The sequence below is a fragment of the Microplitis demolitor genome, chromosome 3 (assembly GCF_026212275.2).
Source record: "Microplitis demolitor isolate Queensland-Clemson2020A chromosome 3, iyMicDemo2.1a, whole genome shotgun sequence".
NCBI lineage: Eukaryota > Metazoa > Arthropoda > Insecta > Hymenoptera > Braconidae > Microplitis > Microplitis demolitor.
The window spans coordinates 2,030,981-2,051,689 of NC_068547.1; the positions used below are offsets into that span (position 1 = coordinate 2,030,981).

Genomic DNA, 20,709 nt, shown 5'->3' on the forward strand with positions numbered 1-20,709 from the left:
TTTTTAAAAATTGGAGACAAATTAAAACTCATACGATAAAACAAAATGGCGGCAGAATATGATTAAAATATTAAAAAAAAAAAATAAAAAAAAAAACACTTGAGTCTTTGAACAAACCTTGGCAGAGAAATAATATGCAGAAGGGTGTCCTGATACACTTGGATATTTAACTTGAATTGTACCAAGTGTATTGCAGCTAAAAAAACGTCACTTGACTGCTATTTCCCACCAGACGATGCCAGATGATTTTGCTCAGGAACCAGGTTATCAGCCATCAGCAACACTTTACACTAACACTGGACACTTAACTACACCACAGATACTTTGCACCATTTAAATTAATAAAAAACAAATTTTACAATCACTGCACAATTTTACTCCACTTAACTGCAATACTGTATTTTATTTCAAACGTAAAGAAGAATCTGGACGACTACTGCCATTTTCAATGATACTGACTGCCGCTATTGGACCTCCAGTTGGTAGAAAGCAATCGATTTAGCAATTCATTCTCCTACCCCCACTTTAACAAAAATTTTAACGTTAAATACAGCAACGCACAGTAGCGCCAACGGCGCGAAATTTCAAAATCGAAATTTAATCATTTTATTAAAATTTGTTTATGGGTGCATTTGTAAAATCTCTTGGCTAGCTCTAGCCAAACAGTGACATATAGCGATAGTTAGAGCTAGGGCATTTTCAAATGTACCCAAAATTACTAACCTCTCAAAAAATAAAACGTCACTCTGAAACTGCATCCATTATCTCCATATGACCACCACAACTTTGTACACTTAATTACAATAATAATTAGACACTTCAATATCACTCATTACTTTCACTATCACAAATCCACAATTTTTAAAACCTGTTCAAAAATTAAACCACCTCCAGAAAGTCGCTCCCGTAGCACTAAATTTTATTTAGTCGACAGCGTAATCGATACTATGCTCTTCCTCGTCGACTGCTTGCCTGCCACTCTCTATCTCTGTCAACTCAAAAGCGCGCGGAATTCAAATCACACTAAAACTGCAGTCGATAAAAATCATCTTTTATTTCTTTTTTGTCGACTGGCGCTCAAGTTATTATTCAAACAATAATTTGACATAATACACATTCACACACGTGACACACACAAATGCACAAAACTAGTGTGATAGATTTCACAAATGTACACCAAGTAAGTATCTATCAGTATTGTCTAGTGTTTAGTATTTAACAGATAGTTGAAATATAAGTATAAGTATTTCCGAGTAGAGTACAGTTATAAGCAGCTGCTGTTAATAATTTTATTTAATTTATTTTTTTACAATCCAATAGGTTTGTAATACTATACACTTATATATTTTTATAATTAAATAAATATCTTTAAGAAATTTTCTTTATAACATTTTAGTTTAAATTTTTATTTAATAATTATTAATTCATATTTATTTTAATAAACAAATTTATGTCATATCGGCTTATCAGCCATTGTATACATACACTTTCTTATATATATTTTTGTTAAATATATTTATCGTCTTTTAATCGTCTTTCCACTCGGTTAATTTTTACCATTAATTTTTTTTATCTTTGACAATTGATTATTTTTATTTTACTAAAAAAAAAATTATCTTCTCAATTTTCAGTTAAAAAATTTTCTAAATAATTATTATTGAATTTAAAATAAATAATTATAGTAATTTTAACTATCTGAGAATTGATAAATAAAAATATAAATATTTATTAAATACAAATAAAAAATATAACTAAACTAACATTAATATACTTAGTGATAAAATAATGTCAGTGTTAATTTTTTTTTTTTTTTACAGGTACAGTTGTTTTCACGGCCAACGTCTTTACATCAGTGCACTCGTAACATTTTTTTAATATTATTAGCGATAAAAAAAAAAAAAAAAAACAATAATAATAATGTCTGATGTGGATTGTGAAGATGAGGTCAGTAATAACGTTTAGAAATTTTTTCTTTCATAAATAATTAATGATTAATGATATTTTCTTTTTATTTAAACGGATTTCACAGTTCCTTGACGCAGAAGACGATGAAACTATGGCAAGGTGTTTATACTTATTTAAATTACTCATACTTATAAATTATTTTTATATTTATATTTTATTATTATCTGTACATGTGAAAATAATTTTTTTCATATTTTTATTTAGCCCGCAGGTTTTGCCGTCGTCAGAGGCCACGAGCACTGCAACAATGGATTTAGAAACAGCAATCGAGGATGCAAAACGTGCGACATATTTTTTTTTTAATAATGACTTTACAAGTGCTAAAAAAATATTAGAGCCTTGGGCACACACGAGTATGTATCACTCCCTGGGAAATAGTGTTTTTGCATGCCTTGAAGCTTTTCTAACTTTCGAACAGGTACTACTCCTTATTCCTCTTGAAAACTTTTTCTTCATCCACCTGTTATTATAATCTTATATATATATATTTACTTATTTATTCAATTAATTTTTAAGTTGATCAATCATTTAAACTCTACTATTTACAGAAACATATAGAGAAGGCTGTGGAAACTTTGAAAATTTGTACGAACGTCTGTTTAAAGCATCGACGTCATGTAACACTTTCACAGAACATCGGGAAAATGGTTAAGAAAACAAACTACAATTCATATACACTCGGTTGAGTACTTTTTATCTACAATATTAATATTATTATTATTTATGAGTGTACGTGTGTGTAAATCACGTATATCTTTATAACAAGTGTTTATATATTTTTTATTGCAATTATAAACATAATTGCTCCAATCTGCAACAGATAGTATTATTTAAATTTAAATTAATGGTTAATAGAGTAAAGTCATTTAATTTTATGTCAGACACACGTACACTTAATAAATTTGCGCAATTAAATTTTTTGTTGCATGACAATAAGGGATTTAATGGCTAAAAAATTAAATACGTTACAGAGGAGGTGCATGCAGAATTATGTTACGCTGAGTCACTATTAATGAAGGCGATGCTTACATTCGTTGAGGATGAAACTCTTGTTAGTTTTGTAAAAGCTGGATTAAAAATACGTACCTGCTACCTCATTTACAAGTAAAAAATTCATTTCGCATATTAATTTATTAAATAATTCTCTTTTTTATAAATTATTGTAATTGTAACTTATTTTCATAAAACATTCAAATTAATGTGTCCGGATGTATATTATCGTTTTCTCGTGTTCGTTATGTAATAACAATCAATAACAAATAACTTTTTTCTTTTTTTTTACATCTATGTGTGCTACTTATGTATAATAAAAAATAACAATCAGAGAATGTTTGACGATTCTTACATCACGACAATGGAAAAATGATATAGAGCGCGTACATTTTGAAAGCGGTGTTCGTATGGGAATTGGTACCTTTAATTTGGTATGTTTATAATTATTAGTAATTAATTTTTATATATATTACATATTTTTTTACTGATTTTCTATAGATAATTATCTTTTTTTTTTAGATGATATCATTGTTACCGGGACGTGTTATTAAATTATTAGAATTCATTGGATTTTCCGGTGATAAAGTAATTATTTATTATCATTATTATTATTAATTTAGTTAGTGTCATTGAAATAAATATTAACTTATTGATGTAAAAATTTTAGATAAACGGATTAACCGAATTAGAAAAAGGATATGAAGATCGTCGCGGATTACGTCAAGTACTTTGTGCAATGACATTACTATCGTATCATTTAATAACATCATTCGTACTGAGTCACCGTGATGGAGATCTTGATTGGTGTGATAAAGCCCTGAGAAATGAATTACACCATTATCCAGACGGTGTTTGGTTTTTATTTTTCAAAGGCCGCCTTGAATTCATGAAAGGAAATATTGAAAACTCAATTGAGTGGTACCGGAAATCATGGAAAAGTCAAAATCTATGGCCTCAGTTTCACCATCTGTGCTATTGGGAACTCATGTGGGCCCATTGCTGTCAACAAGACTGGGAATCGGCATTATTTTTTGCTCGTTCACTTGCCGAGCAGTCTAATTGGTCACGGACTATTTACTTGTACCAGCAAGCAGTGCTGATGATAATGATACAGCAACAGAAACAAAAAGATCAGCAACAAGACCAAGAATCTACTGATGAAGAGAGTATTAGTAACTTAATGACACAAGTACCTACTTATAAACAGAGGATAGCTGGCAAATCATTGCCTATGGAAAAATTTGTTGTTAAAAAATCCGAGCGTTATTTTTCACAAAATAAAACTCTCGTGCTTCCGATATTCGAACTAATGTTTGTGTGGAATTTATTCCGCATAGTTGGAAAACGTTCTGATTTAATTGTCAACGTTTACAAATTAATTGAAGCTGAAGAAAAAAGTTTTGATCAAACGTAAGTTTAAATGAATAATTATTTATTTATATTTTATTTATAAAAAATTAATTATTTACAGACAAAAACAAAAATATGCGGCCGATAATTTAGGATTATTATTATTAATAAAAGGAACATGCTTACGTCAAATGAAACTTCCTCTGCAAGCAGAAGATAGTTTCAGACGTGTTATTGAAATGGAAAAAGAAATTAAAGAAGATTGTTACTTAGTTCCTTACGCTATGGTTGAACTAGCGGTATTAGCGCGTGATAGAAATGATAATCAAGGAGCTATCAATCTTTTAGAAGACGCAAAGTATTTTCTTACAATATAATTTCGAATATAATACTTTTTATAAAAACATATTTTTATACTGTCTGTTATATTTTTCAGAAAAAATTACACAGGATATTCGCTGGAGTCAAGATTACACTTTAGAATTCATGCGGAATTGATGGATCTCAACAATAAAACCAGTAATTCAATTACGCCCACATCTGCTACAACCGCCAGAAGCGGCAGTTTAAAATCAACTTCCTCATTGTCTGCTAATAGCAAGAATAAAAGTCTTAGCTCACTTACAAGTAATGATTCGGTAGATAAAATAACGCAGTTAACTAAAATATCTGATTTGAATAGTTGAAATAATAACATTTTTTTTTGTAAAAAATTATTTACGTGAACTAAAAAATCTTTATATAAGTTATTATTTATTATTATAAATATAAAGAGTATATTAAAATAATTAACGTTATTATTTTATTAGCGAAGATTCAGGGCATTCTTGAACAATACCTCCCACTTTTTTTTAAGTATTCTATGACCTTGAACTAGTATTAAAATTTTATCAATTAATTAAAAAAATAATTTTTTTTTTTAAATTACATAAATTGCCAGCAATAAGAAGTCGAGCGAAATTTGTTGAGTTAAATGAATTTAAGGCTACAAAGTTTAAAAATTTGAATTTGAAAATTGACATGAAGATTTTTCATTTAAATTTATATGGAGCAGTTAGCAGACAATTAAAAAATTTGAATTTTTTTCACAACTTAATTTAAAACAATAAAAACATGCGCATGTAGAAAATTTAAAAAACTAAATGCAATTTTTGAAATACTTATTTTTTAATTTATCATTTTTAAAAAAATTCAAAAATTATTAGACGGCTAATATCAGTATCATAAATTTATTTAAATGAATTTCGTTTAACTCCTAATTGATATCAACTGTAAATATTTTTTTTTATTCTAGATCTCGGTGAAATTGCAAGTTGTCTTTTTTCAATTAATTCTTTAATGTTTTTTAAATTAATTAACAAAATTTGAATAGTTATGACAGGAGTCTTGAATATTTTTAAAAAGTGGGGCCGCTGCGAGAATACCTCTACTATATATCACATAATTAAAAAAAAAAAAAGTATTTATTAATATATAAATGGTGCAATTATTTATAAATTTTGTGTACATAAAAAAAAATAAATAAATTTATGACACGTCAGTACATATTTATGATATTCTCTCTATAATAGTCAAATCTTATATCTTTTATCTGCTGAGCACTTTTCTCTTTACTCACTTGATAAAAAATATATATGTATATATTTTTATCAAAAACATGGACTTGTAACTGTACATAAAAGTGTACAGTTTAGTTTGTTTTTTAATGACTTTTATACTACTACGAGATTCCTGAGCATAATAATAAATAATTATTAATAATTAACTTTTATATATATTATAAAAAAAATTTTATTATCATTTTTACCATAATAATATATAATAAAAATATACATTATGGTTTTGGATGGGTTACGAGGAAGTGGTAGCAGTGGAAGATGTTCATCAACATTTACGGTCATTTTTTTATTTATTGGATGTTTTATTATAACTTGTAATTGGTGGAGCGTTTCTACTGAAAACGCTGAATTAATTAGCCAAGTTATTCAATTAGAAGATAAATTAAAAATTAGGTAAACATATTTATTTATGTATGTCACTGAAAGTAACCGACATCTGTAAATTTTCAATTTTTTAAGTCAAAGTTAGCAGACATCTGACAATTTTTAAATTTTGATATAATAAATTAAAATGTTTATAAAATAAAAATAAAAAAATGCACGTTTAGAAAATTCAAAAATCAGCGCATGCATTTTTTAAAATTTTCCCGGTCAGCGTTCATTTTGTTTTTGGGAAATAATGAAATTTTTTAATGTCTGCTACTCTCAGTATAATTTATTTCTTTAGTTTTTTATTGAGATAAAAAAATTACAGTCGCTGTTACGACTGCGGTTTTCATATTTGTTTGATTATTTTACTTTTATATATATTAATATTATATTTTTTTGGTTCCAATAGCATTGAGGAGCGTGACAAATATCAAAGTAAAAATGAAAATTTAAAAGAACGTCTGAGAGAATCTGAAAATAAAGTTGCAATAATGCACGTACGTTTGCAAAATCAAATAGATTTAAAAAAACAAAATGATGAGCTAGCTGATTCACTTTCTATGTGTAAGAGTGAAGTTGACTCGTTAAATAAATTGGATGTCACCAAAACAGCAACGTTAGAAGCATTGAGACTCGAAAAAGAAAGTATTACTACCCAAGTTTTGTTGAAAAAAGAAGAAATTTCAAATCTTATGACTGACATCAATCGAGTATGTATTTTTTTATGTTGAAAAATACTCAGACATGATCATATATATCATTTTTAGTATTTTTCTTACGGCTGACACCTGTACCGCGAAATTTAAATATTAAAATTCCATCAGATCTCAGTATTCATGATTAAAAACTCAGATTGAATCTGATTCGAAAATTCTGATCGGATTTAACCGGAAAGTTTCCAATAAATCTGATTTAGTTTCAATCAGAATCAATCGGAGTTTTCAACCAGACTCTTTTACCAGAGTAATCTTTAATTTTCTCTGACTAATTGAATAAATTAATTAATTTTACAGACAAATAGTGAACTGGAGAAATTAAAGAAGTCATGCAACAATAATACTCATAATAATAATAATAATAATATTAATGAAAAAGTAAAAGACTTATTGCCAAAAACAGATGACATTACAAATGAATTAGAAGAAAACTCATTAATTAATAATAATAATAAAGTAAGTATTGAAGAAAACACGAACAAAAAATTAAAAAATGAAAATACGACAAGCAAAATAACTGATTTGCCAAATATTGTTTATAGTATGATAAATAATAAAAATATGAAAGTAGATATTGATATCAAATAAATAAGTGAAATAAATAAATATACTTAAATATATTTTGATTAAATAATTTATTTATTGCACACCACAATTCATTTACATTTAACGTCTCAATATTTTTTAACTGGTTATTTATATATTTATTGTGTAAAATAAATATCTATAAAATTACATAATTATTCAACTACATACTCCAAATATGTATATTTTTTCTACATATATTATTAGCAATGGCCATTTAAAATATTGTTTATGCTACACGTAATATTGTCTATCAATGATATATTAAAATAAATTATTTATAAAACATAGAACAAAAAATCATATCTTTAAATAATATATCAGTATTAAAAATATTTAAATAAATAAAGTATAAAATAATCACAAGCTTTGGAAATAAACACCCGGTACGGCAATTTAAATAAACATAAATAATTAATGCCTATGGCTTCTGTATATTTCTATTTTTTCTACGGAAAATAAAAGCGAAAATAGAACGCAGTCTTCTCCATCGACTGTGCGAGGAATGTTTTTTGTGTGCACGTGTTGTATCATCATTACCTTGATTACGTTCTTTCAAACGTATTTGCCGTACAAGGGAATAAAAAGCATCATCAATAAATTGTCGAAGTGCTGCTGATGTCTCGAAAAACGGACATCCTAACTGATGTGCTAGTACTTTACCTTCTTCGGTCGTTACCTAAAATAAGAAATATCAATTGAAACATTTTTAATTATTATTTTATGAATATTGCGCAACTCAATTACGAAGCAATCAGATGATCAGTAGGCTTGCAATTTAACTCTGGTCACAAGTATCTGCAACAAGACTAGCAAGTATCGATCTTGAAGGCAGACTTGTTCAAGAATTTAAAAATATTGTTATATGGGCTACTGATCACTTTTTGAATGAGCAAGTGAGTTGTGCAGATTATGATTTTCCAACTTTCTATAAATTACCTTGCGTTGTGATTGCAAATCAAATTTATTACCAACCAATACTAAAGGAATATATTCTTCATTAACACGAACACGTGATATTAATTTACGGTATTCAGGTACTTCTTGGAAACTATGTCTATCTGTTACTGAATAGCATATCATAAAACCTTCACCACATCGCATATATTGATCCCTCATCGCTGTAAATTCAATCTATACAAAAACAATACAATAAAATATGAATACTCATATAAACAATTATGTTTATTTACCTGACCAGCAGTGTCTAAAATATCTAAAAGAGCTGCCTCGCCGTCAATTACTGCTTGTTGTCTATATGAGTCCTCTACAATGAGTCATTTAATTCCAGCAGCATTAGCAAGACAAACTATTTTATTATCAATATAAATTTAAAGTTTATCATCAATAGTAATAGCAAAGTAAATAGTCAGTATTATGATAAATGATTTTAAATAATTACGAGCATCTAAAATTTTTTTATATTTCATTTTCTCAACTTACCAATAGTGGGGTCATGGTAGTCTAGGAAGCTGTGAGTTACAAATTGAAGTGTGACAGCTTAAAAATTTAAATAATGTAGACAGTTATAATCTTATATATGTATATATTATATATTTATTGTGGGTATACCTGACTTTCCAACGCCTCCATCACCAAGTACAACAATTTTATAAATTCTAGGTTGCACACAACGTGTATTAAACTGAATGACATCCAGAGAAAGTGGTAAATCCTGTCTTTTATCATCGCCTCCTCCATTCTGCTGCTGCTGATTATTACTTGTTGATTCATTTTTTTTATTGTCGTCATTGTAGTTTAATTTATTCAAATCTCCACATATGTTCATTGATTCTATAACTTTTTAAACTTCTTTACAATCTGCAACAAAATGATTTTTAATTTTTTTATATTTAATTAAATATATATCACATACAGTATAGTTATCAATTTAAATAATTAAATTATTAATTAATATATATAAATATATATGTATATACCTGGTATAGCGGCGTGACAGTATTTACATATAAAATAATAATAATAATGGCAATAAAATTAAAAAAAAATTATTTAGGTAAAGTGGCAATTAAATTTTTGAAATTACACTCGCGCTCATTGTTGTTATTAGAAAATATGACATCATGCAATTAGATTTTTTTTTTTTTAATGTTTTAATTATTTTTTTTTAGTATCACTAATTGTTAAAATTGTTACGCGCATTGTTTAAATTATTGATCATACCTATTTCTTCTTATATATATTAAATATATATAGATATATATGTATATGTGGGTGTGATAGGCGTGTTGATAGTAGGAACTAAAATTCGAGGATCGATATAGCATTCAGCTCGATTGTCAGTTATAAAAATATAGAACTGTCAGTTTTTTTTGTGATATATATAAATTTTAAATTACAATTAATATATAATAGGAAAAATTAAAAAAAAGAAATGGAGGCGGGACCGAAAACTGATGAAGCAAATGCCCAATTACCAAAAAATCAAAAATCAAATTCTGGAGTGATGACAGCTGATTATGATCATGATCGAGTAAGGTTAGATTAGAGATAATATTTACCATTAATTAATTACTTGTAATAATATAAATTGGCTTTGGTTTTTTTTTTATTTTTTTGCTTTTAAAAAGCCGCAAGAAATGACAGCGTCGTATTCGGAAATTTCATTTGATTCCCAACAATCATCTCCACCTGTTTCGGAGCTGCGATCGCTGGTTGTCGGTGATGATGATGATGATGACATTGACCCTGATGATATTGCCGCATTGTCAGATAATTTTAATGATGAGCTAAAACCTGATGATTGTGATTCTGCTACACCTCCAGCGCATGATAGACCAGCTAAATTAAAATTAAAAGGTATATTTATTTAATAAATAATAATCCTAATAGTAATGTCAGTTATAATTATTATAAATGTTATTTAGAATCAACAAAACCATTTACTCAAGCGGATTATCGTAAAGCTATGGGTTATTTAAGACTCGAAGCTGGTACTGTGATGCAAGATGGTGACATGGTATTATTCGTTGCTGAAGATTTGGAAAACAAAATAAAATTATCTAGTCCGATAACATCAACGACGAGCAGTAAAAAAAATGGAGAGCTTTCATTTTCAGGTTCATCGCGTAGTTCTACGCCGTGTCTTTATAGGCAAGCATTAAATCCCCAATTGCCTCTACCAGCAGACCACAACGTCTTGAATGAATTAGAAATGGAAGCCAGAAAAATAGCTACTTCAGTTGATTCATTGACTGAAAATTTAGCTGCTATTTTACACAGCGTAAGTTTTTTTATGATAAATAATTAACTAAGTACCTAAACAATAATTAATTAAGAAATTTATACTCTCAGGCTTCTGCAGTTACTGTTGATTGTTTAGAAACATACAGAGATGCGGTTTGCAAAACTTGCGATGGCGTAGATCATAATATCAAGTCAATGTACCAGCTGATGGCCAAAAGTGAAGAATTATCAAAGTCAATGGGTTCTATTTACAAACTAGCTGATCAAATGTAACAAACACAATATATTAATTATTTACGCATTTAATCTACAGCTCTAACGCCCAATTATTTTTTTTTTTACAGAAAAACAATAAAACGATTGTTGGAATTGTTTGAAAGCGCTATTAATTTTTAATTTTTACTATAAATTTATTGTACATTAGTACAATTTGAATATATGTATAAATATAAATTATAAATAAATTATTTGTTGATCTAACCAGATCTCATTAAATTTGAATAAACTTTTCCCAGGATGAGCGGTCTATATAATTTTATAATATCTAAGTGAACGTTTGTTTACTTTTATTTGTTTACATTGGAGTGCATGATAATAAAAAGAAAAAAAAAATTATCATGTCTATATTTGATATGAGTATGAATGTTCTTTGTGTATTTGAATGCGTAGGTGGAGTTAGAGGAGAAAGGACGCCATACATATACCATATACATATATATATGTATATATATAACAGTATAGGGTACAGAGAAATTTTTTTATAACCTCCACCATATAAAATTATAGAGTAGTTGTACAGTAATGTACCTATAATGACTTTTAATATTTTTCGCTGAATTTATAATAGTAATTAATAGGATTAAGTTAATTATTCAATTCCTTAGATGACGTACATAATTATAGTTGTATAATTATTGTAGATTAATAAAAGTATCTAGTGTTTTAGATATAAAAATGGACTTGGTAATTCTGAAGGTAAAAATACATTTTTTAAATTCTGTTTTTTTTGGAAGTCATTGCATTGTTTTATTTTGTTTCAAAATTATTGTCTATTTCAGGTAAATGGTCAAGATGTTACAAATTCTAGTCATGAAGATACTTTAAAAATTTTTAAAACAGCACAAGAACCAATTACTATAGAAGTGATACGTATGCAACCCAATAAATGTAAAAATACTGGAGATAGCAATGATTTATCAATAAATACTGTAGTCAATCAGCAGCAAGTGACACCAGGGACTAAAAAACCATCAGCGACGACAAGTTGCACGACTGGTGTACAGACAGATTTATCAGGATTTATAAATGTTGATGATGATGATTATTTTTATAATTATTTTGTTTATGAGGACGACGTAGACGGAGTTAATTATGAGATAGCGCAGGAGCAAGATGACGAGGAGCTTGATGTAGATGATAGAGAAGCTGTAGAAATAAATGATTATTTATCAAATTCAAATAATGATGATGAGTATCATCAATTAGAAACTTTTAAGCCTGAAGATGTAGATGACGGTAGCGGTGGTGCTGGTGCTGATGATGTTTATCTTGAAGAAATAACACTGCGTAAAAGCAAGAGCACTGAAAATTTAGGGTTGACGGTGTCATACAATTATGACATTACTGATCGTAATAATCCAACTGACATAACTGCTGTTGCATATATATCTGAAATAGCTCGGGATAGTTTGGCTGCACGAGATGGTCGTTTACGTGAAGGGGATCAGATATTGCGTATAAATGGCCGTGATATTGTAAATAAAGATCAAATTGATAAAATTTTTTATCAAACTCAGAATAATATCGTTAATATTCTTATTAGTCGGTGTGTTGGTCAAAATTCACCACCACCAGCACCACCTTCTTCTTCTGTATCCTCGTTTTTGAATAATATTGATGAGCCACCAGCAGTAGTAGCAGCAACAGTTACAGCATCCGAAACAGATGAACATAGTCCAGCTTATCAGAACAGTATGATTGAATTGTTGATGCGTCAACAAAAACAATTTGAAAATTCAAAAAATAATAAAAGTCTTCCAAATGAAACAAATGATGATAACAGTGATAATAAAATATTAATTCCACCTCAAGTGCCATTTCATAATAATTTACCATTATCAACATCATCATTGTCATCAGCAACACCAAAAAATATAAATAAATCATTTAATAAAACCAGTCAGCACCATAGTTTAACAAGTAATTTTAAAGAATCATTAAAAAAATTTGAAGATTTATCAATAAATAAAAAATCAGTGACAGGTCTTGTAACGTCAACGTCAACAGTTGCAGCCTTAGCAGCAGCGGCATGTCACAGTGACACTGAACATATTTATGAAACAATTCCAGAAAGTGATAGTGAACCAATTTATTCATCGCCATATGAGAGCCAGTATCTCCCGCGTACATTTGAATTGAATCAGCAGCAGCATGCCAATCAATCAAAACTATCAACCAAAAATAGCAGTAGTTCTATTGAAGAAAAAGACAGCTCGAGTGCTTACAACACCGGGGGTGAATCTTGTAACAGTAATCCACTATTGCTAGAATTATACAGAAGCGATCGTGATGGTAATGATGAAGGGACAATGGGACTTAGTTCTTTTGACATTGGATCTACACCAACAGGAGCAATGACGTCAATTAAATCACCAGTTACTTTGATGTCAACGGCAATGAACTGTCGAGTTAAATCATCAGAAGTAACTCCTGTTACACGTTCAAATTCGTCGTCTTCGTCGCTGTCAATTGTCACGTCACCGAGACAACCGATTCCTAAAAGTTTGTTGAGTCAGGAAGATAAAAAATTATTATCAGAGGCACATTATCATCAACAGCAGCAGCAACAGTATCATCACAATCACAACTATCGTCACCAATGTCATCATCATCATCATTACCACAATTACCAAAATAAAATACCAGCAATTAATCCAAACTGCCAATTACCGCAAGACGATAATCGCGAATTAGCAATCACTAATAATCGTGATGATATTTTGTATACAAATATTGATAATAATGATAGTAGTAAGCGTACGACAATGATTTTACAACAGGAAATTTTTACACAAGCACTTAATCGTAAAAATTTTATAACTAATCGTAGTAACACGTGTGAGAGCGATAGAGAAATAAGAATTAAAAATTCAAAATCACATGGTAAATTTCAGGCACCAAATTTGACTCAGTACCATTTTATTGGTAGTAGTCAGCAGATGCAACGTAATCCAGCAAATGATGACAATGCTGGAGGTAAATGTGACCCGCGTATGGAATGGAAAGTTAAACGCAGACCTGACGGCACTCGTTATATTGCAAGACGTTCTGTTAGAAATCGTCTGCTGGGCAATCGTACTCTTGAAATATTTGAAGAACGCGCTGGTCAGACCACTGAAGATGACACTGTCTCCGAAATAAAGGTAACATATTTATTTAGTATTTAGTATTTTTAAAATTTTTTAATTTTCATGATTATTTTTACTTCAGCTTGGACGCTACTGGAATAAAGACGAAAGAAAAAGACACATTGAACATGCTAGACAACGTAAGCTAAGACATCAAGCTGCTATGCCACCACCGGCACCACCAACTACCCTCGTAGCACAGCAGCATTTTAAATTGCGACGCGATTTTAATTGTGAACACCGCGCTGATGATTCCGCGGTGACGGCAGAAGCTACTTCGACCAAAGAATTGTCTAAGAAATTAATCCAAGATGCCATAATGACTCATGTTAACAGAATTGACGACAACCATGACGACGAAGATGGTATGCTAGGTGGTGGTGGTGGTGGAACTGCCGGAGACGATGATGCGCTTACGATAAATGGAAAATTGAAAGGCTTGCTATCCGTAACTACAGTGTAATGTATATATTAGGGCTGTGCGAATAGTTCCAACACGAATTTATTCGTATCAAATCGAACTTCCAATAATTCGAAACTTTTCGATTAGTTCGTAGAGCTTTCAATAATTCGAAAATCTCAAAAAATTCCAAAACTTTCTTTTGAATACGGTCGTATTTATACTAAAAAACAGGTGACTGAGACAAAAAAACATTTGTTTTATCCTTTTGAAAGACATTAAAATTGTTCTGTGCTACTTGGGCGCCATTAAATAAAAATTGAATATTTGAAAGCTGATCAGAATTTTCTCGAATAAGCTTCGAATTATTTGAAAATTCGATTCGAACAAGATTCGCACACCCCTTAGTATATATATATATTTAGTAGTTATTTTATATAATATTATTGCTTATGTTTTGTGTATATAATTTAAATCATATGAAAAGCATGCGTTTAATATTTTTTTTTAATCAATTTATGACATTCTGATCAAAGTAAAAAAAAAAAAATACATTGTTACTATAGTAATTATAGAAAATACTTATTTTAATAATAGAAAATATGTTCTTTAAAAATGAATACAAGTAAATTACCACGAAATGCAAACAAAGACTAATTTATAGTTAAAAAATATATATATCAAACGTTACTGTATTTATTTGTTGTTATCATCATATATCTCGTATTTTATATATATATTTTATAATTACTATTATTATTATTATTATTATTATTATTATTATTATTATTATTATTTAACAAAACGGGCACTTTAAATGCATGGCGAGCTGATGATATTGAGGCTCGTGAGAATTTTTCGTTCCATTGAATTTAAATGTTGTATGTAAACCGGAAAACAGTGATGTTGTGAAAAATTTGTTAGAAAATCGCGTAAATAATTGTTTAGATTCAAATGATAAATTGAATCTTCAAGAAGATCTGAATCTGTTTCCTCTTCGAGTGTTTTGTCGTCATCCAACATTCCTGTAAATCAAAAAAAAAAAAAAAAAATTTTTAAAATTGATTGTCATTTTATGTTAAAAAATTTATAATTAAATGAATTAAACGTACTCATTAAATAAGACTCATCACCAGGATCAATAAAAGCATTTCCACCATCGTCGACTGCCGTTCCATCTTCTCTGTCTTCCTCTTCCTCAGAATCCTAATTTAATTACCAATTTATAAAAATTACTTTGTAAATATTTTAATTATTTAATTTTGTTTTGTTTTGTTTAAATTTTTTGTGTGTATTTGTAGCGAATTAAAAAATCTTTTTTATAATTATTCTCTTCATTATTTATTACCTCAATATCTTGGGTCACATCCTCATCATCCTCGTCCCCAATCCCACCGTAATCAGCTTCAATATTATTTGACAATTCATTAATTATTAATTTAAATATTTTAACGAGTACTGGTATCGTCGTCCACTGGTACGGCTGCGATTGCGCTTTACTTCTTGTTCTAATTACATCATCATTAGCTATTGCATCAAAAGAAATTTAATTAATAAATAAATAATTACAAATTAATCAGCTAACATTCAAAATAAATAATTACCCGCAAATACTTGATCGCCTCTGACAGTTATCTCATTAAGTCTAAAATCATCAGGTCGCGTTACACCGTGTTCAAGTATTTTTGACAGAGCGACAACAGTTACTTTCCTAACATAAGTACCGAAAAATGATTGTTGTCTTTGTACCCATTCAGTTAAAACAAAAGCTAAAGCGCTTTCTCCAGTTGGTCCGGGTACAGTAGACAAGAAATTTAGCACCGCATCAAATTCAGCATTTAGTAGATGAGCATAAACCATTATTAGACTTTGCATAACTGTTAACGTTTCAGCTCGTTGCATTTTACTGAGCACTGCTTTAAGTAATAAATCTAAATTCTCCCCTAAATTATTTCCAACTTTTTTAATCAGCGTTATAACTAGACGGCCAACAAATGTTGCAGTAAATTCACTTGACTAAAATTACAATGTAATAAATTAACATTCTTATTAAATAAAAAAAAATAATTGATCAATTTTAATTAATTACAACCTGGGGATTTAGAAGTTGGGCAACTATTTGTAATACAAATTGTAATCCCGTACGTCCTTCACTGTCTCGATGATCAATTATTTGCCTTGCACCAACAGACAAATAAGTACGAATTAATTCACCACCACTTTGTAGTATCCCATTGTCATCAGAATTAATAATACAGTGACATGCTGCTGGAAATGCTGTTTCTACTAAACTATTGTTCAATGGCTGAGGTGAAGATTTTACAAGAACTTGTAAAACATCCAGAGCTACACCTCGAGTACCCTCTTAAAAAAATAAACCATACATTAAATATTTTTTACTTAGTTGCCGTAACCAGATCTCGATTTTCTCAGTGATTTTTAATACTAAAGACTGTAATAAATAAATAACAATGACAAATATTTAAATTAATTTCTCCCTACCTACGGAACCTAAAGAAAAAAAATTATTTACTTAATGTATCTTTAGTATTAAAGAGTATCTACTATGGAAAAAATTGCTGCATAATTACCATCGGTGCATTTTCCAAGTGGATTTACAGTCATCATGCTGACTAAAGTTGGAACCAATCGAGTTTGCAGTGGACCTATACACTGTGGATTCTCAGTCAGTTCTTTAAATATATCTTGGCATAGAGATAAAATCTCAGGATCACTTTGAAATTTAAGAAACACTGCTATTGTTAATGGGCATATTTTATTTTCCACGCTAGCCGTGAAATCTTTATCTACCTAGACAACAGACAACCCAAATAAATAAGCCGAGTAATAAAAATAGACATAAGTAATAAAAAAAAATAAAATTACTGCTATTAAAATAGAAAATGTTTCCATTATGAGTGTAAGTATTTCAGTGGAGGCTTGATTTACAAATCCAAAGAGCTCTTGAAATATCACAGGTAGATGCGGCCGTATGACATCACGAGTCATCAGTGTGTTGGCATCGATAGCAGCTTCGCAAAACCAGTAGACTGCTTTTATAGAACTTATGCGAATGCACAGCAGCTGATTTTCTGGTAAACCAACGACAGCTGCCTCTAAAAACCGGGAGCTTAATTCTGGAGGAATTTGATGAGCGTAGCGGCCACCGAGACACAGACAGCGACCAATGAGATAAGGATGAGCGTCTTCAATATTATTGCAACAATAGTAATTATTATTATTATATGGTATGTAAATAAGAAGTAATAAAGTATGAGATAATTACTTGGGTCATTAAGAATTCCATCTAAAATAACAGTATTCAAAAATGCAACGAGATCAAAACGTAGTGTGCCCTCCTGCATTTGTTCAATTACTTGATCTTTCGCTATACTCAGAGCCAGAATTGCTGACTCGCATATTTTCCAAGATGACGATGGAGTTGATGATGACAATGATGAGGTGTTATCATGAACGCCATTACTTTGTTGAACATTTCTGTTACAAACTTGCATTACATTTACAGCCTCAATATGTCTTGTTATAACTTGACACAGAGCATTTATTGACGCGTCTTCTGAATGACCTACTAGAGCCTACGCATAATAATCAATTATTATTTTTACATACTGAAAATCTTTCTAGTAAGAGATTTTTAAAAGATGACTGAGCAGCCTTAGGGAAAATCGAGGCAGTCCAATTCTTATCTACGTTGACACTTTGTTTTGTCTATGAAAGGACTGCGTCGAAGTTCTAAAAATTCTTATCAGTGATATTTCCATTAAAACGCATCAGAAACTAAATTAAGAACTTTACGGGAACGTAACCCAGGTCTTGGGAAATAGTAATTATTTATTTAAATTAGACGTACCGTCAAAAGATCCATAGCAGATATACGGACATTGTATGAAAATACTGTTTGCTCATCTTCTTCAACAAATTGACTAGGATTAGCAGTCCACAATTCAACTTGTTCGTTAGTTATTTGCATGAATATTATCAAATAATACATCGCTTCTTGTAAAGAATTAACGAGTAAATTTGAAAAATTTTTGTGATCAACTAAATTGTGAATAAAATCAAATGTCGCAATAATTAAATTATTAAAATTAATTATTTCTCCTGTAAAAAATATAATAAAAATTCAGTAAAACTAAATTATCAGAAATATAGTTTTAAAATTAAAATTTGGTATTGACCATCTGAGTCTACGACGACGTTCTCTTTTCCGTCATGATCATCGTCACCTTCCCCGCTGTCATCATGACTCAATGGCACCCTGGTCATTCTCCTCGACATTGTTTCCGAGGCGACGGACTCTTGCTGATAAATTTTAGCGCTTCCTGTCAGCGTATCCCATACCGGCGGCAGTATTTGGGGCAGAAATGGGGCAACAAATTTAGGTAACTTGGTAACTAAGCAATTGATAGCTTTTATAATGTCTGTTTTCAGACCAATATCACAGGTAGAAGTCGTGGGCGATCCATCAGGAGATTGCTCTCTCAAGCAAGCGACAAATTTTTCGCAAAACATCGGAATCACTGGTTTCAAATAATTTTGAACAAACCCTTTGTGATAAACTCCTGTTGATCCAACTAATGATGCTATTGTCGTAAATATTTCAACTGCTCTTCCGCGTGTTCTGATTGAATACTAAAAACAAACAGTAAATTTTATGTATAAAAATATAAATAAATAATAAGTAATAAAAACTTACAGTTTCAGTAACGAAAATTCTGTACATTTCTTGTAAAATAATTGGGCCGACATTCGGAAGGTTGTCATCTGATAAATCACGAGTGAATTCACTCAGTACTCTCATTGCTCCATGCACAGCGTACTCACTTTGCCCGCCACTTAAACAATTTACCAGGATATCAAAAAGACCTGGCCAATTTTCAGGCCAATCCCAATGAGCGATGGCAGCTATTGCGTAGGCAACTGATACTCGTACCTGGAATTCCACCAACAAAACCAATCAATAATTATAATTACAACTATACTTAATAAATATAAACCTTGCTGATAGATTCATGGAGACCGAGAGGCAGTAACTCTTTTATTTTTTCTTTCGTAGCGGGTTTTATTTCCGGGGCTCGGAATTTTTCGGCGACTGAGCACCAGTGGGTCTCGACATACTGCTTCAGTAAAACAGATGACAGCTGTCTTATGGCCAATGCTCCATTAACATCAACAACAAACTCCGTCAAATGAATACCAAACTCATCAGTAACTTCTAGTGCTTGGATCCTCTGCTCAGCTGCATGTCGCGTATCCCGATGTGGAGATAAAATCCCACTCAATGTTTCATAAAGCGCTTCCTTCAATGAGCTCTGGACATCACGTGTGTTCATATTCATTGCCATCATCTATCAACAAACCCAAGGTCAATTATTCTGTTTACCAAAACCTAGAATTTTTCTCTAAAGAATTTTATTTATTTAATGAGGGCCGGGCAATTACTGGCGGGAATTTTAATCTGTGCAGTGACATTTTTAATTTTTTTAGGAGTTTTGGTTAATAATTAAATTAATCTGTTAATTATCAAATATTTACCTTATAAATTTTTACCGGCACAAACACGTTTCCAGTTATGTACTTTTTTTATTTTGTATATATATATAAATCTTTCAACCAATCAGCATCAATCGCGGTATGATCTAGACAGTAAATTTAATTGAGGTTATAATCAATTTAAATTAACAATTTATATAAAAAAAAAAAAAAAAAAAAGAGGGAAATTTTAAAAAATAAAAAAAAATATCGATTGTTATCAATAATTATTTTTAAATGCGTTGATTATAAAATTAAAGAAATATAAATTATATATTTTGTATACTTACTTGTGTATATTTAATATAAATTTAAAAAAATTGTAATTTATTTACTGATAAATATCTAAGATATATAAATATATGAAAAATTTTAATTGCGTTGGAGAAAATGTGGATTTCATGGGAAATTATTTGAATAGAGAAAACAAAAAAATATTTCTTGTTAAATTTTAATGACAGATCTTGATTATCGGCGTCAGATAAAATATCTGATGATAAAACGTCAAAAGTTTGGATAACTGGTGCAAGATGGCCTTTAATTAT

General features: G+C 29.8%; 6 protein-coding genes across 9 annotated transcripts; 4 read left to right on the forward strand and 2 right to left on the reverse strand.

Annotated features, from left to right (window-relative positions):
- Nucleotides 1-1,159: 1,159 nt before the first annotated feature.
- On the forward strand, nucleotides 1,160-5,851 carry LOC103568894 (tetratricopeptide repeat protein 39B). 2 transcript variants are annotated; one of them, XM_008545915.2, is made up of 11 exons: nucleotides 1,160-1,180; nucleotides 1,818-1,944; nucleotides 2,030-2,064; nucleotides 2,170-2,383; nucleotides 2,514-2,646; nucleotides 2,937-3,069; nucleotides 3,290-3,389; nucleotides 3,478-3,543; nucleotides 3,626-4,368; nucleotides 4,430-4,666; nucleotides 4,745-5,851. In XM_008545915.2, the coding sequence occupies exons 2-11, from the start codon at nucleotides 1,918-1,920 to the stop codon at nucleotides 4,992-4,994; spliced, it is 1,938 nt and encodes a 645-aa protein (XP_008544137.1). In that variant the 5' UTR covers nucleotides 1,160-1,180; nucleotides 1,818-1,917; the 3' UTR covers nucleotides 4,995-5,851. The 2 variants fall into 2 exon arrangements, with proteins under 2 accessions (XP_008544137.1, XP_008544136.1); XM_008545914.3 differs by lacking the exon at nucleotides 1,160-1,180 and adding an exon at nucleotides 1,206-1,320.
- Nucleotides 5,852-5,990: 139 nt separating this feature from the next.
- On the forward strand, nucleotides 5,991-7,609 carry LOC103568893 (putative uncharacterized protein DDB_G0277255). The gene is made up of 3 exons (XM_008545912.2): nucleotides 5,991-6,320; nucleotides 6,706-7,006; nucleotides 7,310-7,609. The coding sequence occupies exons 1-3, from the start codon at nucleotides 6,145-6,147 to the stop codon at nucleotides 7,598-7,600; spliced, it is 768 nt and encodes a 255-aa protein (XP_008544134.1). The 5' UTR covers nucleotides 5,991-6,144; the 3' UTR covers nucleotides 7,601-7,609.
- A 59-nt stretch (nucleotides 7,610-7,668) lies between these two features.
- Nucleotides 7,669-10,168, reverse strand: LOC103568892 (ras-like protein rasG). Of its 2 annotated transcripts, none has more exons than XM_053737859.1 (6): nucleotides 10,120-10,168; nucleotides 9,170-9,418; nucleotides 9,041-9,097; nucleotides 8,791-8,864; nucleotides 8,537-8,731; nucleotides 7,669-8,276 (listed from the first exon to the last, which is right to left on the reverse strand). In XM_053737859.1, exons 2-6 carry the CDS (start codon nucleotides 9,384-9,386, stop codon nucleotides 8,019-8,021), a joined length of 801 nt encoding a protein of 266 aa, XP_053593834.1. In that variant the 5' UTR covers nucleotides 9,387-9,418; nucleotides 10,120-10,168; the 3' UTR covers nucleotides 7,669-8,018. The 2 variants fall into 2 exon arrangements, with proteins under 2 accessions (XP_053593834.1, XP_008544133.1); XM_008545911.3 differs by lacking the exon at nucleotides 10,120-10,168 and adding an exon at nucleotides 9,538-9,777.
- On the forward strand, nucleotides 9,864-11,284 carry LOC103568891 (BLOC-1-related complex subunit 6). Of its 2 annotated transcripts, none has more exons than XM_008545909.2 (5): nucleotides 9,864-10,091; nucleotides 10,189-10,417; nucleotides 10,486-10,841; nucleotides 10,913-11,073; nucleotides 11,149-11,284. In XM_008545909.2, the coding sequence occupies exons 1-5, from the start codon at nucleotides 9,993-9,995 to the stop codon at nucleotides 11,198-11,200; spliced, it is 897 nt and encodes a 298-aa protein (XP_008544131.1). In that variant the 5' UTR covers nucleotides 9,864-9,992; the 3' UTR covers nucleotides 11,201-11,284. The 2 variants fall into 2 exon arrangements, with proteins under 2 accessions (XP_008544131.1, XP_008544132.1); XM_008545910.2 differs by having other exon boundaries at nucleotides 10,005-10,096.
- Nucleotides 11,285-11,375: 91 nt separating this feature from the next.
- On the forward strand, nucleotides 11,376-15,129 carry LOC103568942 (slo-interacting protein 1). The gene is made up of 3 exons (XM_008545986.3): nucleotides 11,376-11,779; nucleotides 11,863-14,226; nucleotides 14,294-15,129. Exons 1-3 carry the CDS (start codon nucleotides 11,759-11,761, stop codon nucleotides 14,672-14,674), a joined length of 2,766 nt encoding a protein of 921 aa, XP_008544208.1. The 5' UTR covers nucleotides 11,376-11,758; the 3' UTR covers nucleotides 14,675-15,129.
- A 164-nt stretch (nucleotides 15,130-15,293) lies between these two features.
- Nucleotides 15,294-20,619, reverse strand: LOC103568890 (importin-9). Its single transcript, XM_008545908.3, has 14 exons — nucleotides 20,455-20,619; nucleotides 20,168-20,271; nucleotides 19,630-19,980; nucleotides 19,329-19,565; nucleotides 18,811-19,264; nucleotides 18,483-18,733; nucleotides 17,898-18,207; nucleotides 17,498-17,817; nucleotides 17,203-17,422; nucleotides 16,704-16,975; nucleotides 16,216-16,627; nucleotides 15,960-16,138; nucleotides 15,724-15,817; nucleotides 15,294-15,636 (listed from the first exon to the last, which is right to left on the reverse strand). The coding sequence occupies exons 3-14, from the start codon at nucleotides 19,978-19,980 to the stop codon at nucleotides 15,425-15,427; spliced, it is 3,312 nt and encodes a 1,103-aa protein (XP_008544130.1). The 5' UTR covers nucleotides 20,168-20,271; nucleotides 20,455-20,619; the 3' UTR covers nucleotides 15,294-15,424.
- Between the last annotated feature and the right edge of the window lie 90 nt (nucleotides 20,620-20,709).

What these genes read in the sequence shown, in the direction of transcription:
- LOC103568894 (XM_008545915.2), top strand. Translation starts at nt 1,918, where the DNA reads ATGTCTGATGTGGATTGTGAAGATGAG. An exon ending in GACGATGAAACTATGGCAAG is followed by an intron (nt 2,065 to 2,169) that starts GTGTTTATACTT and finishes ATTTTTATTTAG; the next exon opens with CCCGCAGGTTTTGCCGTCGT. An exon ending in GAATTGGTACCTTTAATTTG is followed by an intron (nt 3,390 to 3,477) that starts GTATGTTTATAA and finishes TTTTTTTTTTAG; the next exon opens with ATGATATCATTGTTACCGGG.
- LOC103568893 (XM_008545912.2), top strand. Translation starts at nt 6,145, where the DNA reads ATGGTTTTGGATGGGTTACGAGGAAGTGGTAGCAGTGGAAGATGTTCA. An exon ending in GAAGATAAATTAAAAATTAG is followed by an intron (nt 6,321 to 6,705) that starts GTAAACATATTT and finishes TGGTTCCAATAG; the next exon opens with CATTGAGGAGCGTGACAAAT. An exon ending in TTATGACTGACATCAATCGA is followed by an intron (nt 7,007 to 7,309) that starts GTATGTATTTTT and finishes TTAATTTTACAG; the next exon opens with ACAAATAGTGAACTGGAGAA.
- LOC103568892 (XM_053737859.1), bottom strand. Translation starts at nt 9,386, where the DNA reads ATGAACATATGTGGAGATTTGAATAAATTAAACTACAATGACGACAAT. An exon ending in TGGAGGCGTTGGAAAGTCAG is followed by an intron (nt 9,098 to 9,169) that starts GTATACCCACAA and finishes TAAATTTTTAAG; the next exon opens with CTGTCACACTTCAATTTGTA. An exon ending in CTACCATGACCCCACTATTG is followed by an intron (nt 8,865 to 9,040) that starts GTAAGTTGAGAA and finishes GACTCATTGTAG; the next exon opens with AGGACTCATATAGACAACAA.
- LOC103568891 (XM_008545909.2), top strand. Translation starts at nt 9,993, where the DNA reads ATGGAGGCGGGACCGAAAACTGATGAAGCAAATGCCCAATTACCAAAA. An exon ending in CTGATTATGATCATGATCGA is followed by an intron (nt 10,092 to 10,188) that starts GTAAGGTTAGAT and finishes GCTTTTAAAAAG; the next exon opens with CCGCAAGAAATGACAGCGTC. An exon ending in AGCTAAATTAAAATTAAAAG is followed by an intron (nt 10,418 to 10,485) that starts GTATATTTATTT and finishes AATGTTATTTAG; the next exon opens with AATCAACAAAACCATTTACT.
- LOC103568942 (XM_008545986.3), top strand. Translation starts at nt 11,759, where the DNA reads ATGGACTTGGTAATTCTGAAG. An exon ending in TGGACTTGGTAATTCTGAAG is followed by an intron (nt 11,780 to 11,862) that starts GTAAAAATACAT and finishes TGTCTATTTCAG; the next exon opens with GTAAATGGTCAAGATGTTAC. An exon ending in ACACTGTCTCCGAAATAAAG is followed by an intron (nt 14,227 to 14,293) that starts GTAACATATTTA and finishes TTTTTACTTCAG; the next exon opens with CTTGGACGCTACTGGAATAA.
- LOC103568890 (XM_008545908.3), bottom strand. Translation starts at nt 19,980, where the DNA reads ATGATGGCAATGAATATGAACACACGTGATGTCCAGAGCTCATTGAAG. An exon ending in CATTTTCTATTTTAATAGCA is followed by an intron (nt 17,423 to 17,497) that starts GTAATTTTATTT and finishes TCTGTTGTCTAG; the next exon opens with GTAGATAAAGATTTCACGGC. An exon ending in TGATGAGTCTTATTTAATGA is followed by an intron (nt 15,637 to 15,723) that starts GTACGTTTAATT and finishes TTTGATTTACAG; the next exon opens with GAATGTTGGATGACGACAAA.